At 45.2% G+C, this 18615-nt stretch overlaps 1 protein-coding gene across 1 annotated transcript; it reads right to left on the bottom strand.

Annotated features, from left to right (window-relative positions):
• Positions 1-3748: 3748 nt before the first annotated feature.
• LOC115459642 (gastrula zinc finger protein XlCGF57.1-like) lies at positions 3749-17457 on the bottom strand. The gene is made up of 3 exons (XM_030189446.1): positions 17425-17457; positions 17044-17170; positions 3749-5538 (listed from the first exon to the last, which is right to left on the bottom strand). Exons 1-3 carry the CDS (start codon positions 17455-17457, stop codon positions 4061-4063), a joined length of 1638 nt encoding a protein of 545 aa, XP_030045306.1. The 3' UTR covers positions 3749-4060.
• Between the last annotated feature and the right edge of the window lie 1158 nt (positions 17458-18615).

Below are 18615 nucleotides of genomic sequence, written 5' to 3'. Positions count from 1 at the left end.
AAGAGATGTGCTACCTTGCTGTGCGTTTTGTATATTTATTTTATTTATCTATTTAAAAAAATTGTGATTCCACACAATCCTAAATTCTAGGCAGATCACAAATGAACATACACAATTTATTTAAAAAGAAAAAACCCAAAACCTACAAAAACAATACAGAAGTGGGAGGAGGGTCCAGAGCCCGAGGTGAGGGGGCACATTTTAGCCCTCCTGGCGCCGCCGACCTCCCCCCCCCCCGCCATTGGCGGCCCCCCCACCAACTTTGATACACCCCCTGCCGACAACCCTCTCGACCCCCCCCCCCCCCCCGCCGCCGGCTACCTTTGCTGGTGGGGGACCCCAACCCCCGCCAGCCGAGGTCCTCTTCTTCCAGCGCAACACTTCGTTCTGGTTCTGTGAGTCTGATGTCCTGCACCGAAGCCTTGCAGATCAGCCAGCAACGCCGGAAGAAGAGGACCTCGGCTGGCGGGGGTTGGGGTCCCCCGCTAGCAAAGGTAGCCGACGGCAGTGGCAGGTTGGCGGCGGAAGGGGGGGGTCGAGAGGGTCATTAGCAGGGGGTCCAGGGCCAAATCTACAGGGGCCCAGGCCCCCATGGCCCCACGTAGCTACGCCACTGCAATACAGACAATACAATTTTAAAATTCAATAAGAGTTCAATTAACAAAACATAACATCAAAAATGGTCAGGTTAACTATTTGTTTCTTGGATTATACATTTTCACCAAACGACTTAGAAAACAGGTGTGTTTTTAATTGGCTCTTTGATCATCATCAATGAGTTAATTTGCCTTAATTCCAAAAGTAAGTTATTCTCTAATTTTGGAAGACAGTAGCGCAAAGTCCTAGAAAACTAAGGGGTCCTTTTACAAAGCAGCAGTACATGTTGCTGCACACCAAATCGGGCCTACTGCCAGGCTCGCTGAGGAGCCTGGGGGCAGTTCCGGCCTCTGGTGCATGGCAACTAGGGTGTTGGAAAATACTTTTGTAGTTCCTAGTGTAAGGGGTCTGCCCAGCGGTAAAGGGTACTACACGGTTACTGCCGGCCTACTGCAGTAATGGCTCCGCCAGAAAAAGGCCGTGTGGTGTTTCACCAACTGCACTGCCATTTCTGTTCCCTTTTACCGCAGGGCCTTGGTTACTGCTGCTTGGTAAAAGGGGACCTAATTGTTCAAAAGATTGGAACATCTAGACAGAGATATTTTGCCATCAGAACTTCCCAATTGCCTGAAGAACTGCTTTGGGTTGTCTATGAACAATTTATTTTGAGAGCTCTCTTCTACTTATATCTTTGCAGTTTTTTACATTTTTGCTGCTAATTTTAATTTATTATTGGAGCATAAGAGTAGAGAAATGTGGTAGCCGTGTTAGTCCACTTTTAAAGGTAATCAATAGAAATAAAACAAAATAAAACATGGAAAAGAAAATAAGATGATACCTTTTTTTATTGGACATAACATAATACATTTCTTGATTAGCTTTCCAAAGTTGCCCTTCTTCTTTGACATCCACCAGACAGGACTTAACAAAGATCTGGATTTTCTAGCCCATTATCCTATATAATAATTCTCACCTCCAACAGGACGTGCTTGGGACCGTGCCTGCCGGAAGTGGTCTGCTAGGCAGGCACGCACTCACCTCAGTGACAGACAATTTGGCAAAGCAAAACAATCTGAGTGCTGGCCATTAGGACACAGGGTTGATAGGAGAGTTTAAAAGACTGAAGGAACCAAAAGTGTTAAATGGGGGGAGGGGGGAGTTCTGAACGACTGAAAGACATGAACATTTGGGAAAGCAAAACAATCTGAGTGCTGGCCATTAGGACACAGGGTTGATAGGAGAGTTTTAAAAGACTGAAGGAACCGAAAGTGTTAAATGGGGGGAGGTGGGGAGTTCTGAAAGACTGAAAGACATGAACATTTGGGAAAGCAAAACAATCTGAATGCTGGCCATTAGGACACAGGGTAGATAGGAGAGTTTTAAAAGACTGAAGGAAACGAAAGTGTTAAACTGGAGAAGGGGGGGGGGGGGGGAGATGTGAATGACTGAAAGACATACAAATTTGGGACAGGAAAACAATCTCAATGCTGGCCATTAGCACACAGGGTACATAGGACAGTTTTAAAAGACTGAAGGAACCAAAAGTGTTCGGGGGGGGGGGGGGGGGGGGCAAGTTCTGAATGAATGAAAGAAATGAAAATTTACGACAGGAACACAATCTGAATGCCGGGCATTTGTACACAGGGTAGATAGGACACCTTTTTACAAAAAATGAAGGATGTGAAAATATTACATCTTGGGGGAGGGGTGAGGAGGAAAGCGGTGGGGTATCTGGATACTGGGCATTAGGGCCACTGGGGTACATAGACTTTTGAAAGCCTTAAGGAGCCCAAAGTGTGGGAAGGAGGAGGAAAAGGAGGGGAGGGAACGGGGTGAGGGGAATTAGGAACAGGGGAGGGGGCCCTGTCACACACTCTCATTCTCACACACACACTGTCACACAGACAGTCTCACTCTGTCACACACCCGCACATTCACCCTGGCTCTCTCTCAAACATACACGCTCCCAGGAAAACCTTGCTAGCGCCCGTTTCATTCGTTCCAGAAACGGGCCTTTTTTACTAGTAAACCATAAAATTGTACTGCTTTGTCACCCTCCTATCTCCATGCATATCTCCCTGTCCCTCATCCACCCGACTCTCCGTCTCTCACCTAACCCACCCTCATCCTGTTAGACTTATATATACTGTCATCTACCAACCAGGGCCGCTGAGAGACTAAGCCGGGCCCAGGGCAAGGCTGCGCCCCCCCGCCGCTGCAATCCCCGGTCTCATCTGCCTGCCCTCAGCTCCGTCCTCCACCGGGCCCCCTGTATTAAAATCGGCAGCGCCTCAGCTCCGTTTGGAAAGGCAGATCGCCTCCCTTCGGGCCTTCCCTCACTGTGTCCCGCCCTCGTCTGATGTAACTTCCGGTTTCTGCAAGAGCGGGATACAGGGAGGGCCCGAAGGGAGGCGATCTGCCTTTCCAAACGGAGCTGAGGCGCTGCCGATCTTAATCCAGGGGGTCCGGTGGAGGACAGAGCTGAGGGCGGGCAGGTGAGACCGGGGACTGCAGCGCTGGTGGCCTGACCCCAGAGCTGGCCCCCCTTAGAGGCCCGGGTCCAGGGAATTTTGTCCCCCTCCTGCCCCCCCCCCCCCCTCTCGGCGGCCTTGCTACCAACATTTGCTTATTTCCGATCTGATGAAGAAGGGCTACCTTCGAAAGCTAATCAAAAAATGTATTACGTCCAATAAAAAAGGAATCATCTTATTTTCTTTTCCATGTTTTATTTCTACTGATTATTGGAGCATAGAAATTTAAGGCCAGTTTAGCTCTATATCTATGCTCCTTATCAGACGGGCTGCGAGATGCAAGGCTAAACCTTCAGGGAAGTGCTTGTTCCCTGGATAAACTAATTTGGACCTCATCTAATCCTGACGATCACAGGAAGAGATACACCATTAGCCAATCATAAATTTATCATGGAAGCAAATACATATAGGAACAGACATCTAATTGCTGTTTTGCCAATTACAATTATAGTACATAAGTAGTACATGCAAAAAGAGTCTCTTTCTTCCTGTGAGAGGAAGTAGATCAGCCCGGAAGTAAATCGCTTCTCACTGCTAGCAAAGTTCCTGTTTCTGAGGTAACAAAACATTGCTTTTAAACTCTTATCTAACTGTGTGTATGTGATAGTCTCATGTCTGCTGTCTCTGCTGGTGCCCCCTTTAGTTAAAAACAACATCTAGCTATATTTGTTCCTGCAAAACCAGTCTCACGGCCCCAGCCACAAAGTTGCACATGATAGTCCTAGGGCTTGTTTCACATCATTTTTTTAGCCCTCCCTGTTGCTGTGCTTGTAGTTGGAATGTGAGATAAGAACTTTTATTACAATGGGGGCACATAAATGGTTTCTCTCAGGGGGGAAATTTATCCAAATGGGTTAGTTTTGTCCACACTATAACAGAAATGAATAAATATCACTCCTACGCCAGGGTATGTAGAGTATGATTTCAGTCTCTCAATCTACTGCTGGAGAGTGGATCTTTTGGTGTTTTTTTAGGTCAGAAATCCGAGTGAAGCTTTTATTACACTCAGAACATGTAAATGCTTTCGCTGCTGTGTGGATCAGTTGGTGATTTTTCAGATTTGAAAGACGAGAAAATCTTCTATTACACTCAGGACATGTAAATGGCTTCTCTCCAGTGTGAATAATTTGATGTCTTTTAAGATATGAAAGTTGACAGAACCTTTTATTACATTCAGTACACGTAAATGTTTTTTCACCCATGTGGATCAGTTGGTGACTTTTTAGGTGCGACAGCTGTGTGAACCTTTTATTACACTCAGTACACAGATACGGTTTCTTTCCTATGTGGATCATTTGGTGTCTTTTTAGCTCTGAAAGCTGACTGAAGCTTTTATTACACTCAGCACACATAAATGGTTTTTCTCCTGTGTGGATCATTTGGTGACTTTTTAGATTAGAAAGCTGTGTGAACTTTTTATTACACTCAAGACACGTAAATGGTTTGTCCCCTGAATGGGTCTTTTGATGACTTTTTAGGTGAGAAAGCTTTGTGAACCTTTTCTCACACTCAGAACATGCAAATGGTTTTTCTTCCTTGTGGCTCAGTTGGTGGATTTTTAGATCGGAAAGCCGAGCAAATTTTTTATTACATTCACAACATATAAATGGTTTCTCTCCTGTGTGGATCATTTCATGACTTTTTAGGTTGCACAGATGAGTAAACCTTTTATTACACTCAAGACATATAAACGGTTTTTCTCCTGTATGGATCATTTGGTGACTTTTTAGGTGTGACACTTGTGTGAACCTTTTATTACACTCAGGACATATAAATGGTTTTTCTCCACTGTGGATAAGTTGATGCTTTTTTAGATTTGAAAGCCGAGAGAAACTTTTATTACACTCACTGCATGTAAATGGTTTCTCTCCTGTGTGGCTCAGTTGGTGTCTTTTTAGCTCTGAAAGCACAGTGATGCTTTTCTTACACTCTGTACATCTAAATACTTTTTTTTGTTTATCTTTTTGGCAATTTCTTTTCCGCATTTGGAGCTTTGAACACCAGGGCATACACGCTGGACCATGAGGATCTATGAAACAGATGCTCCTGTTAGATATAGTACATGTAAATTCTGGCTGGTCTTTTCTTTTCTCCTCTCCTTTGTCAAGGTTACAAGTCATGTATCCACTATTACCATTTTGGAATGATGTCTCTGCTAAGTGTGTCTGATGCACAGGGATGTTAGTGAGCTCCCTGTAACTTCTCTCACCATTTGCAACTCCATCGAGTGAGTCACCTTCAGAGTCTCTTTTCTCTTCTGATTCCTGCTGCTCATTCCTTGTGTTTCTCTTCTTAGGTCCCTGGGAAATATTCTCACAGACATTATCTGATTGTTTTTGGATTTGTTCCATTGCTACAGGATCTTCTTGATTCTTTGCTCTCTTCCCTTCTTGTGGGATCAGCTGTGTTGCTGGATATAAACAAAAGGTATTAATCATGTGTTAGAAGACAGAAAGTGGATGCTAAAATATTACATGATATAAATAAAAAAATGTATTTATTTTATTTATTGGGATTTATTAACCGCCTTTATGAAGAGATTCATCCAAGGCAGTGTACAGTAGGTACAGTTGTTCAATAGCTATTTACAGGTTGTCTTGCATCAGGATTTTCTATGCGTGGCTTTAGAATCGGTGGGTATTTGCAAATCACTTCTTGAAACGTTTATCTCCACACACTGCAAGTTTGTGAAATGAGAAGATGTCCTTTCGAAATGGCAGGGTGTAGACATAAGATCTTTGAAGAATGATCTGAAGGAGAACAGTATAATCAAGAAATTACACTATTCTATCCACCGTCTTTTATCCTAGTCATATATTATCTAGCTCAACTTATCATACACCACTAAGCCCAACTTTACATTGTTTTCTACTGTTTTATTAAAATTCTATTAACTTTGTATCTCAATTTACTATGTAAGCCGCATTGGGCCTGCATTATGTGGGAAAGCGCGGGGTACAAGTGTAATAATAATAATGTCTTACCAGAGGAAAACCACACAAAATATGGACAACTAGAGCAACGCTGCAAATCAGCTTGCCAAAAACATGCTGAGGAGCAGGGGAGGGGTGAGAGGAGCTCGGTGGGGTTCTTCCATATTCAAGATACTGGTCTACAGGTTTATGACCTGGGTAAATCTACAAAAATAGCAGCCAAGATGTTCTCACACCAAATCTAACTCCGCACGGTTAGTGTACGCACATTTGGCAGGAGAAATGCAAAACCCTTAAGAGAGAAACTCCATTGGCTCCCACTTAGGGAACGCATTACGTTCAAGATCTGCACGTTTGTACACAAAATCATTCACGCAGACGCCCCAATCTACATGCTAAACCTTGTGGACCTACCGCCAAGAAACGCCACAAGATCATCCCGCAAATTTCTCAACCTACATAAAATACAAGCAGATGCACGCCACCACCTTCTCTTACGTAAGCACGCAATTATGGAATGCATTGCCTACAGACCTAAGAACAATCGAAGAAACAACTGTTTTCCACAAATCTCTGAAGACTTATCTCTTCAACAAGGCCTACAATGAGAACCGATAGCCACACTAGTCCACCTCACCAACCCCCTCAGTTAAGATAACCCACCTCCTATAATTACCCTACTCACCCCCTTCCTTCTTCTCTCTTCCCTCACTCAATTTCTACACAACACTAAACGTATCTGCTATCCTGTAATGACAATGTTTACATACTATGTAAGCCACATTGAGCCTGCAAATAGGTGGGATAATGTGGGATACAAATACAATAAAAAAATAATAATTTTAAGCACTGGTTTACTTACTGCATGTGTATTAATTTGCTTCTTGAACTTCCAGTAATTTGTGTTATATTCTGTACATTATTATATTTTATTCATTTTATTGTTTGTAAGCCACATTGAACTTGAGTCTATTTCGGCTAATGTGAGGTATAAATGTCATAAAGAAATGATGCAGTTTAATGAAAAGACCCTTACATTAAAACAACGAACAGGGTGAAATGAGTGTGAAGGAATGGGAAAGGGTATGCCTAGAGGTAAAAAAGGCATCTGTATGTGTATTAATAAAGGAAAATGCCTACAAAGTTTTAAGCAGATGGTACTACACGCCAGATAGGTTAAAACGAATGTATGCTACTGCTTCAGACCGGTGTTGGCGATGTGAAAATGACCTCGGTAGTTTTTTACATGTGTGGTGGTCTTGTACTCTTGTACGCTTTTTTTGGGAAGAAATAATTATATGCTTGACCTCTATTTTGGATACACAGTTTCCTGCAGAACCGAAGTGGTGTTTGCTGGGGTGGGGAAATAAAAGGGTCAAGAAATGGCAGAAGCGGCTAAAAAGACTATGTTTGTCAGCCGCGAAGCTGGAAATAGCAGCCCACTGGAAACAGAGAGTGGGCCCTACGATTGTAGATTGGAAAACGAGGCTCCGAAATATAATGGGACTTGAGCAACTGACGGACAGACGGAGGGGTAGATTTGACCCTGGTGCGGAGGAGTGGACACACTTAGAACGTTTATGGACTGCTGCTACTAATGTACAGAGTATTCAGCCTTAAAGTGAGGGAGGGGGGGAGGGAGGGGAGAAAATTCTTTATGTTCTCAATTGGTTATATTGCAGTTCACTCTATTTGTATCCGTTGTACAGCTGTTAGCTGATTATGTGTATGTATTTAGGAACAATGTGACTAAATACAAATATTTTTCAAATTAAAAAAAAACAAAACAACGAACAGGACAACGATTGTTTTCAGAGTCATCTTCCAAAGGGCCTGGCACACAGGACACTTGTTTACTTGGCTCTTCCTTGAGACGGTGCCTAAGTAATACATTTTCACCATAATGTACAGCTGCCACTATTTTAAATCATGCAAGATCCAAAGTCCTCAAATATGCACTAGGCCTCTTGCAGGACCATTTATTTATTTATTTGTTGCATTTGTATCCCACATTTTCCCACCAATCTGCAGGCTCTAGAAATTCACACGACAAAAGCCATGAAATCTTAAATCTAGATTGTAAATCTTTTTTTTTTTTTTTTTCATTTTTACAACGTTGTCAAAACACCTCTTTTAGCCTCAGATGGCTAAATGGAAAACTATTCTTTACAGACAATTACAATTCGAGCTTATTTGCAAAACTTAATTTGCCCGTCAGTCTACCTGAACATTATAGAACAAAGGGTTAATAAATAAAAAATACAAAGAGAGACTATTTTTATATACGTTACCAATACATTTTCGACTAGCTTTTGGACCTAAGGAAGGCTGTTTTAACTACCAACAGCTAGTCGACAATATAATTTAATACTATAAAAAGGTACCACTTTTTCATTCATTAACCTGCATTTCTATACATGCCTATCAAGAGTATAAAAGCAAAAACCCCGGTATCTTGCAATTTCAACACCACTGCAGCGCTGCAATAAGCTAAAGCGATCCCCACCAGCAGCCACCACAAAATCAGAGACAAAACAGGGAGAAACCTTCTCTGACAACTTACTTCTTCAACTGAGAGATCTCCATGAAAAAAACCCCATCTCCAGAGATGGTCTTTCTACCCCTAACTTCTACCAACACAGGGTGTCGTTCTGCTCCATAAATCATGCCAAGTGAAATGATCCAACATTTTGCAATGAAATGTTTTCCTAAATGTCTCACTACAACTTACAGTTTAATTGTACTATTTAGGAACATAGCAAAAGATATTTACTTTATGATTAGCTGCTAAAAATCCACAGGCGCTGTACAATTATTTTCATGCAAGCACGTGCACACATTTTATAATCAACTTCAGTGCCTGCATATAACTGAAACTAACCCTTCAGAAGCAAGGGAGCGCCCCTCTCCTAGTTACTTCAGCCGTTATTATTTAACTAGTAAAAAAAGGCCCGTTTCTTACAGAAATGAAACGGGCGCTAGCAAGGTTTTCCTCGGAGTATGTTTGACAGAGTGTGTTTGTCAGTGACTGTGTGTGACAGCGAGAGAGTGAATGTGCATGTGTGTGACAGGGAGAGAGAGTGAGACTGTCTCTTCTGTCCCCTGCCCCCCCCCCAGCCACTCAGCGATTCTTCTCTCTCCCCTGCTCCCCCTCCAGGCACCCAGCGATTCTCCTCTGTCCCCTGCCCCCCTGTAGCCACCCAGCGATTCTTCTCTCCCCTTCCCCCACTTCCAGTCATTCTCTTCTCTCCCCTGCCCCCCCCTCTCCAGCCATCCAGCAATTCTCCTCTCTCCCCTGCCCCCCCTCCAGCCACCCAGCGATTCTCCTCTGTCCCCTGCCCGCCCTCCAGGCACCCAGCAATTCTCCTGTCCCCTGGCCCCCCTGTAGCCACCCAGCGATTCTCCTCTCTCCCCTGCCCCCCCCCCCGTCATTTCCTCTTTCCCCGAGGGCAGGACTCTGAGGGAACGAACTGGAAGGGAAGGCTACAGACAGGCAGGGCTTTCAAAGGAGCGACGGAGACTCGGTGGGTACCTGGAGGGGGGGCAGGGGAGAGAGGAGAATCGCTGGGTGGCAATGACGGATCGGGCAGGCGGGTTGGGCATTTTTTACAGACCGTTGATTGGTTCCTCGCTCTTCTGACGCTGAGGGACAGTGAGAACCAATGAAACGCTGAGTTTCAGACTTACGAATCCTACATTGCCACAGAGTCAGCTTCAGAACGTTGGAGGTGCTTTTTATTATATAGGATTAAAGCCACCCACCTGCCTAGAAGGACGATGTACCTGCAGCAGTCCCCAGCAGGAGGCACAATGCAAGTTTTCCCCTTTCCTCTGCCATGCTGCAGCTGAAACGAACGCACAGTGTCTGCCGGTACTGCTCTGCCCGAGCAGAGCTCTCGCAGTCAGCTGAGTTCCAGACAGTGCCTTGCTCGACGACTGCGAGTCTTGCTTTGGACCAGTCCTCCACCTACGTGAGCCATGCCTGTGTCCACAGTGCCTACTAGAGTCAACTGAGTGAACTCCAGTGCCTCGCTCGATGTTCGAGCTCCGAACCATCCTCCATATATGCGGGCCGTGCCTACAGTCGGCTGTTCTTCAGTGCCTCACTCGACGGTGCGGGCGACGCTCATGCTCCGGACCTGTCCTCTACCTACGCGGACCGTAGCTGCATCTACAGTCACAGTGATAGAACTGAAAGGAAGGAATCCTCACACACACCACGCTCGTGGTCGGGGGGGGGGGGGGGCAAGCATTTAAAAAGGGGCTGGATCCCGCCTCCCTCGCCCTCCTATTAGTCAAATTTGACCAACAGGAGGCTGAGGGGGAAAATCCACCAATCCGCGGGCCCTGGCAGTGAAAACTGCCCAAAACGTCACAACCTGAAACTTTTGAAATTTTCCCGGGGGATTCCCGCAAACATGGCAACACTGGCCAGAACCCAAGGGAGCTGCACCATCTGTCCACCATCCGCTAAGAGACAGAGAAAATAGTTCCAAGTCATTCGCTCATTAAGGGTATCGTGCCGCCTGGATTGCTCAGTATTTTCTCTATCTACTTCCGTTGGTGGATGGACACAACCTATTAGATTGCACTGGTCTGGTATAGATGACAAGGAATGTTGTATTACAAATTGTTTGCTCCTAACAGAATTCATTAAAACCTCATTTTTTTTTTGTTTCTGGTGACTTTAGTCACCTTCCAGAGATGGTCACCTATTTGAAACTTCTGCAGAATTCTTCCCTCCCCTACCCCCTTTCTGTTCACCTGTTCTCTACCCTCTAGCAGCTCTCTGCTATCTACGGTTTATTTATTTACTAGTAAAAAAGCCCCGTTCCTGATGCAAATGAAACGGGGGCTAGCAAGGTTTTCTTCTGTGTGCATGTGGGAGTGTGTGTGTCCCTGCCCTCTGGCCTCTCTCCCCTCCCCCCTCTGAGTCCTTCACTGTTACAGAGCCAGCGATTTGATTTGGTGCTCTGCTGTTTTCCTTCACTGACTGTGTTACAGAGAGGGCGGGGCAGACACTCATAGGGAAACCGGATATCTCGCCCCCTTCACACTTCCGGCTGGAGGCTTCATAGAACGTTGGTGTTGCCTTTTATATAGAGAGATTTGCTGCATTTGGATCCCGCTATTTGCAGGCTCAATGTGGCTTACATTATGTCGCAATGACGATCACCATTAATGGAATACAGAATATTGTTGTAATTAAGGTACATAAGAATATCAAGTAAATTAGAAGTAAATAAATAAGTAATTCAAAACATATAAATGAGAGCAGGACAAGATATAATGTTCAATAATGATAATGTGATAAAGTAACCAAATTAAGAGAGTTCAATATTAGCTAGTTCTGGTGTAGTTTTGGAGTCAAGACGTTATGGAGGATTCTTTTTGTAAGTCTCTTTGAACAGGTTGGTCTTCAGTAGCTTCCGGAAGGTTGTCAAATCATGCGTTGTTTTTATGGTATTTGGTAGTTCATTCCATAATTGCGTGCAGATATAGGAGAAGCTACATGCATGTATGGATTTGTACTTAAGGCCTCTGCAGTTGGGGTAGTGGAGTTCCCTCTCCCACCCCTTGGCCTTCACTGTACATAAGTACATAAGTATTGCCACACTGGGACAGACCAAAGGTCCATCAAAGCCCAGCATCCTGTTTCCAACAGTGGCCAATCCAGGTCACTAGCAAGATCCCCCCAAAGTTCAATATATTTTATGCTGTTTATCCCAGAAATAAGCAGTGAACCCTCCCCAAGTCATTTTAATAATGGTCTATGGACTTTTCCTTTAGGAAGCCATCTAAACTTTTTTTAAAACCCCCGCTAACCGCCTTTACCACATTCTCTGGCAACGAATTCCAGAGTTTAATTACACGTTGAGTGAAGAAAACTTTTCTCCAATTCGTTTTAAATGTACTACTTTGTAGCGTCATCGCATACCCCCTAGTCCTAGTATTTTTGTAAAGAATAAACAAACGACTCACGTCTACCCATTCCTCTCCACTCATTATTTTATAGACCTCTATCATATCTCCCCCTCAGCTGTCTTTTCTCCAAGCTGAAGAGTCCAAGCCGCTTTAGCCTTTCCTCCTGGGGAAGTCATCCCATCCCCTTTTATAATTTTCTTCATCTTTCTCTGTACCTTTTCTAATTCCACTATATCTTTTTTGAGACGTGGTGACCAGAATTGTACACAATATTCGAGGTGCGGTCGAACCATCGAACCATTGACCGGTACAAAGGCATTATAACGTCCTCAATTTTGTTTTCCATTCCTTTCCTAATAATACCTAACATTCTATTTGCTTTCTTAGCCGCAGCAGCACACTGAGCAGAAGGTTTCAACGTATCATCAACGACGACACCTAGATCCCTTTCTTGGTCCGTGACTCCTAACGTGGAACCTTGCATGACGTAGCTATAATTCGGGTTCCTCTTTCCCACATGCATCACTTTGCACTTGCTCACATTAAACGTCATCTGCCATTTAGACGCCCAGTCTCCCAGTCTCATAAGGTCCCCTTGTAATTTTTCACAATCCTCTCGCGAATTAACAACTTTGAATAACTTTGTCTCATTAGCAAATTTAATTATCTCACTAGTTAAGCCCATCACTAGATCATTTATAAATATGTTAAAAAGCAGCAGTCCCAGCACAGACCCCTGGGGAATGCCAGCATCTACCCTTCTCCATTGAGAATACTGACCATTTAACCCTACTCTCTGTTTTCTATCTTTTAACCAGTTTTTAATCCATAATAGGACATTACCTCCTATCCCATGACCCTCCAACTTCCTCTGGGGTCTTTCATGAAAATCTAGATACACAATATCAACCAGCTCAACTTTATCCATGTTTGTTCATCCCTTCAAAGAAATGTAATAGATTGGTGAGCCACGATTTCCCTTCACTAAATCCATGTAGGCTTTGTCTCATTAATCCACGCTTTTGAATATGCTCTGTAATTTTGTTCTTTATAACAGTTTCTACCATTTTGCCCAGCACCGATGTCAGGCTCACCGGTCTATAATTTCCCGGATCTCCTCTGGAACCTTTTTAAAAAACTGGCGTTACATTGGCCACCCTCCAATCTTCTGGTACTCTGGGATGAATACCATCTGGTCCAGGAGATTTGCTACTCTTCAATTTGTAAAATTGCCCCATTACATCCTCCAGGTTTATAGAGATTTCATTCGGTTTCTCCGACTCATCAGCTTTGAATACCATTTCTGGCACCGGTATCTCTCCCAAATCTTCCTTGGTGAACACCGAAGCAAAGAATTCATTTAATCTCTTCTCTATGGCTTTGTCTTACCTGATCGCCCCTTTTACCCCTCGGTCATCTAGCGGTCCAACTGATTCTTTTGCCGGCTTCCTGCTTTTAATACACCTAAAAAATTTCTTATTATCAGGCTTATTTTCGAAAGAGAAGGACGCCCATCTTTCGACACAAATTGGGAGATGGGCGTCCTTCTCCCAGGGTCGCCCAAATCGGCATAATCAAAAGTCACTTTTTGGGCGTCCTCAACTGCTTTCCATCATGGGGATGACCAAAGTTCCCGGGGCGTGTTGGAAGCATAGCGAAGGCGGGGCTGGGGCATGCTTAACACATGGGCATCCTCGGCCGATAATGGAAAAAAGAAGGGCGTCCCTGATGAGCACTTGGCCGACTTTACTTGGTCCATTTTTTCTTGTGACCAAGCCTCAAAAGGTGCCCAAACTGACTAGATGACCACCGGAGGGAATCGGGGATGACCTCCCCTTACTCCCCCAGTGGTCACTAACCCCCTTCCCACCCTAAAAAAAAAAACTTAAAAAATATTTTTTCCAGCCTCTATGCCAGCCTCAAATGTCATACCCAGCTCCCTGACAGCAGTATGTAGGTCCCTGGAGCAGTTTTAGTGGGTGCAGTGCACTTCAGGCAGGCTGACCCAGGCCCATCCCCCCCTACCTGTTACACTTGTGGTGGTAAATGTGAGTCCTTCAAAACCCACCACAAACCCACTGTACCCACATGTAGGTGCCCCCCTTCACCCCTTAGGGCTATGGCAGTGTTGTACAGTTGTGGGTAGTGGGTTTTGGGGGGCTCAGCACCCAAGGTAAGGGAGCTATGCAACTGGGAGCGGGGATAGGACGACTTCCCAATGAAGAAAGACTAAGGAGGCTAGGGCTTTTCAGCTTGGAGAAGAGACGGCTGAGGGGAGACATGATAGAGGTATATAAAATAATGAGTGGAGTGGAACAGGTGGATGTGAAGTGCCTGTTCACGCTTTCCAAAAATACTAGGACTAGGGGTAATGTGATGAAACTACAGTATAGTAAATTTAAAACAAATCGGAGAAAATGTTTCTTCACCCAACGCATAAACTCTGGAATTCGTTGCCGGAGAACGTGGTGAAGGCGGTTAGCTTAGCAGAGTTTAAAAAGGGGTTAGACGGTTTCCTAAAGGCCAAGTCCATAAACCACTACTAAATGGACTTGGGAAAAATCCACAATTCCAGGAATAACATGTATAGAATGTTTGTATGTTTGGGAAGCTCGCCAGGCGCCCTTGGCCTGGATTGGCTGCTGTCGTGGACAGGATGCTGGGCTCGATGGACCCTTGGTCTTTTCCCAGTGTGGCATTACTTATGTACTTATGAAGTCCACTGCAGTGCCCCCTAGGATGCCCGGTTGGTGTCCTGGCATGTGAGGGGGACCAGTGCACTACGAATGCTGGCTCCTCCCACGACCAAATGGCTTGGATTTGGTCGTTTCTGAGATAGGTGTCCTCGGTTTCCATTATCGCTGAAAACTGGGGACGACCATCTCTAAGGTCGACCTAAATGTTGAGATTTGGGCGTCCCCGACCGTATTATCGAAACGAAAGATGGACGCCCATCTTGTTTCGATAATACGGGTTTCCCTGCCTCTTCGTGAGGACGTCCTACGAGGACGCCCTCAGGAAAACTCGGGCGCCTTGTTCAATTATGCCCCTCCACGTGTTTTAGCCGCCAACGCAATATTTTTTTCAAAGTTCCTCCCCCTAGCCCTCAGCATTCACTGGCCTCCCTGTTCTCTTTCCATAACTCCCAGCAAGATCCTTGTTCTGTCCACTCCCAAGGTCTCTTCCCCGTTCCCCAAGGTAAAACCCCATCTTACTTTTCTCTGTCCCAGTCTCCACGGGTCACACAAGCCATCCTCCTTTCTCCAATCCTTCCCTCCCCTCCCCTGTATACACTTTGCCCATCCACTTTTCTACAGCCCTTCCATGACACACACACAGCTAGCCTTCTCCAGCCCCACTATGGTAAAGACCACTCCATCTAACTTTCTCCATCCCTCCTTCCCATGGCACACACCCCTCTCCCATGATGTGCGCACACACACCCCTCATCCACCTTTTACCAGCTGTAGGCCCAGCCTCTCTGCATGGCACACACATACACACCTCATCCACCTTTCTTCAATCCCCCAACCCCCTTTGTCACACACCACCCTATCCACCTTTCTTCGGGGAGGGAGAGAAGTTGAGTCGTGCCACACCGCACCTCCAAGCCATTAGCTGCATTGCATAGGTGTGTAATTCTGTACAACTTTTGCACCAGGAGCAATAGGTGGTTGGGGCAATACATGAAAAACCAAGATGCTATATTGTAATGATGATTTACATCTTCCTGTGGCAGAAAGAAGGATCCTAAGTGAAAAATCTAAACAATGCATGGAAAGGCATTTAAACTACACGAAGAAGGTGGGAGAAGAAACAAATGTACAGGGTATTACCCCCAGCAGTAGCATTATAATAGGAGACATCTTAGATTACTCATCAACCAGAAAGAGGAAGAGACACGGGCTTGTACGTCTGAGTCCCGCACATAGCAATCTGATTTAGGATGGGCTGGAAACAGCATCGACGGAAACTCCAGTAATTTGGACTATGAGGATAAAGGCCAGGCAGACGTTTACGGTCTGTGTCCCACAAATGACAAGACGGATTCGGATAGGATGGAGTGGGCTTTGACGGCAGGTCCAGTAGTTGGAACATATGGATGGAGCCGGGCAAACATCTACGGTTTATGTCCCAGAAACACCAAAGAAAGACCACGATCAAGTATATAATATTTTTTTTTGTTACATTTGTACCCTGTGCTTTCCCACTCATGGCAGGCTCAATGCAGCTTACATGGGACAATGGAGGGTTAAGTGACTTGCCCAGAGTCACAAGGAGTTGCCTGTGCCTGAAGCGGGAATCGAACTCAGTTCCTCAGTTCCTCAGTTCCCCAGGACCAAAGTCCACCACCCTAACCACTAGGCCACTCCGCCACTGTTGCTACTATTGGAGATTCTACATGGAATGTTGCTATTCCACTAGCAACATTCCATGTAGAAGTCGGCCCTTGCAGATCACCAATGTGGCCGCGCAGGCTTCTGTTTCTGTGAGTCTGACGTCCTGCACATACGTGCAGGACGTCAGACTCACAGAAACAGAAGCCTGCGCAGCCTTCTACATGGAATGTTGCTAGTGGAATAGCAACATTCCATGTAGAATCTCCAATAGTATCTATTTTATTTTTGTTACATTTGTACCCTGCGCTTTCCCACTCATGGCAGGCTCAATGCAGTTTACATGGGACAATGGAGGGTTAAGTGACTTGCCCAGAGTCACAAGGAGTTGCCTGTGCCTGAAGCGGGAATTGAACTCAGTTCCTCAGTTCCCCAGGACCAAAGTCCAACACCCTAATCACTAGGCCACTCCTCCACTCCACGTTCACTGTTGGTTTAATCTTGAATTGATAATGAATGTCACTGTTGGGCAGACAGGATGGACTGTTCAGGTCTTTATCTGCCATCACTTACTATGTTACTATGACTGACAGCAGTGATGAGACAAATCCTGATCATAGGTAGAAGTTTCTGAATTGGAGGAGCTAGAGAAAAATGTATCAAATTATTTTTAATAAATCAGATGCTATCTACTGAAAATGCAAATAATGCAGTCCTTACCCAGTGAGATCAGGGTCTCATAATTCTCCTTCATCACCTCCCTGTACAGCTCCTTCTGTCCTTCACTTAAATACCCCCACTCCTCCTGGGAGAAAGAAACAGCGATGTCCTCAAATGTCACCCGCACCTGAAACACAAACCAGAAACCACTAAGAAAAACGTGGAGGTGCTCAGAATGCGTTACATTTCAGCTGGCTTCATTCTGACATTTTAGGATGGAAGACGAGTTGTCAGGTACTGTGTTTGTCCGTAGAGTCAGTTTTGTCTACTGACACCAGCGTTTGCCTTTTTCCTCCACAAAAGTTCAGTTCAGTAATTGAACCACCACCCACAAACTGTTCCATCCCAACACAACTATCTCCACCCCCCCAAAAAAAATACCCCCTGCAATTGCTCTACCACCCCATGAACCATTTGTCACATAAGTGGCATAGCTATGGGTGGGCCCAGGCCCACCCAGTTTGGACTCAGGCCCACCCAGCAGTGGCACAGGAGTGATGTGTCTGGTAAGGATCCCGAAGCTCTGCCAGCTGATTCCCAGCATCTCTCCCTCTAGAAGATCGTTGGGGGTCAATTACACTTCCTTGACCCCCCCCCCTTTTTTTACCTTTAAATGCTTAAGAGGGTCTTTTACTAAGGCAAGCTAGAGATGCCAATGTATTCCTATGGGCGTCTTTAGCGTTCTGCCTTTTTTAAGCATGTGCTAAAAACGCCAGCACGCCTAAGTAAAAAAAACCCTTAGGTCTTCTCTGGCAGCGAGTAGCAACACATTCCCCCTGCTTACACTGGCCTGAGCCTTCCCTCCGATGCAACTTCCTGTTTGTGGGACCAGGAAATTGCATCAGAGGGAAGGCTCAGAGCCAGTGCAAGCAAGAGGAATGAATTGCTGCTCGCTGCTGGCAAAGACCTAAAGGGGGTCTGGGGGAATTAGAGTTAAGTGACCTCCCAGACTGCCTGGGGGGGGGGGAGGGAGAAATTTCGGGTGGGAGCTGCAGGGGGTGGGGTTATCATGCCCACCCAAAATTGGGTGTCTGGCTACACCCATCTCACATATACCCCAACACTGCCATACAAAGGTCAGTACTAGCAGAGATACAAGTTACAACCACAACCTAAACAATCTCACAGTCAACAACCTACAGGAAATGCAGATATACATTCACCTCCACATATATTATAAATAATCTTCTAGACAGAGAATGGGGTTGGAAAGAATTAAATGAGCCCTGCTCTGCATCCTTTTCCTCAAAAATCAACAATGAAATCAAGCTTAGCTTGAAAATCATGGACTCGTGGGCAAATGCATTCCAATTAAAACTCAACACAGAAAAAACACACTGTCTCATCATCTCCTCCCAACACAACATATACAAACCCAAAAACCTAAGCATCCCTGGTCACACCCTTCCATATCATCATGCTGATCAATCCATAGACTGGTGGGTTGTGTCCATCTACCAGCAGGTGGAGATAGAGAGCAATCCTTTTGCCTCCCTATATGTGGTCATGTGCTGCCGGCAGTGTTGCCAGGTGGGCGGTTTTACCGCCCAATTGGGCGGTTTTCCGCGACCC

The sequence above is a fragment of the Microcaecilia unicolor genome, unplaced genomic scaffold (assembly GCF_901765095.1).
Source record: "Microcaecilia unicolor unplaced genomic scaffold, aMicUni1.1, whole genome shotgun sequence".
Lineage (NCBI taxonomy): Eukaryota > Metazoa > Chordata > Amphibia > Gymnophiona > Siphonopidae > Microcaecilia > Microcaecilia unicolor.
This window is presented reverse-complemented; position numbering and strand designations above follow the sequence as displayed.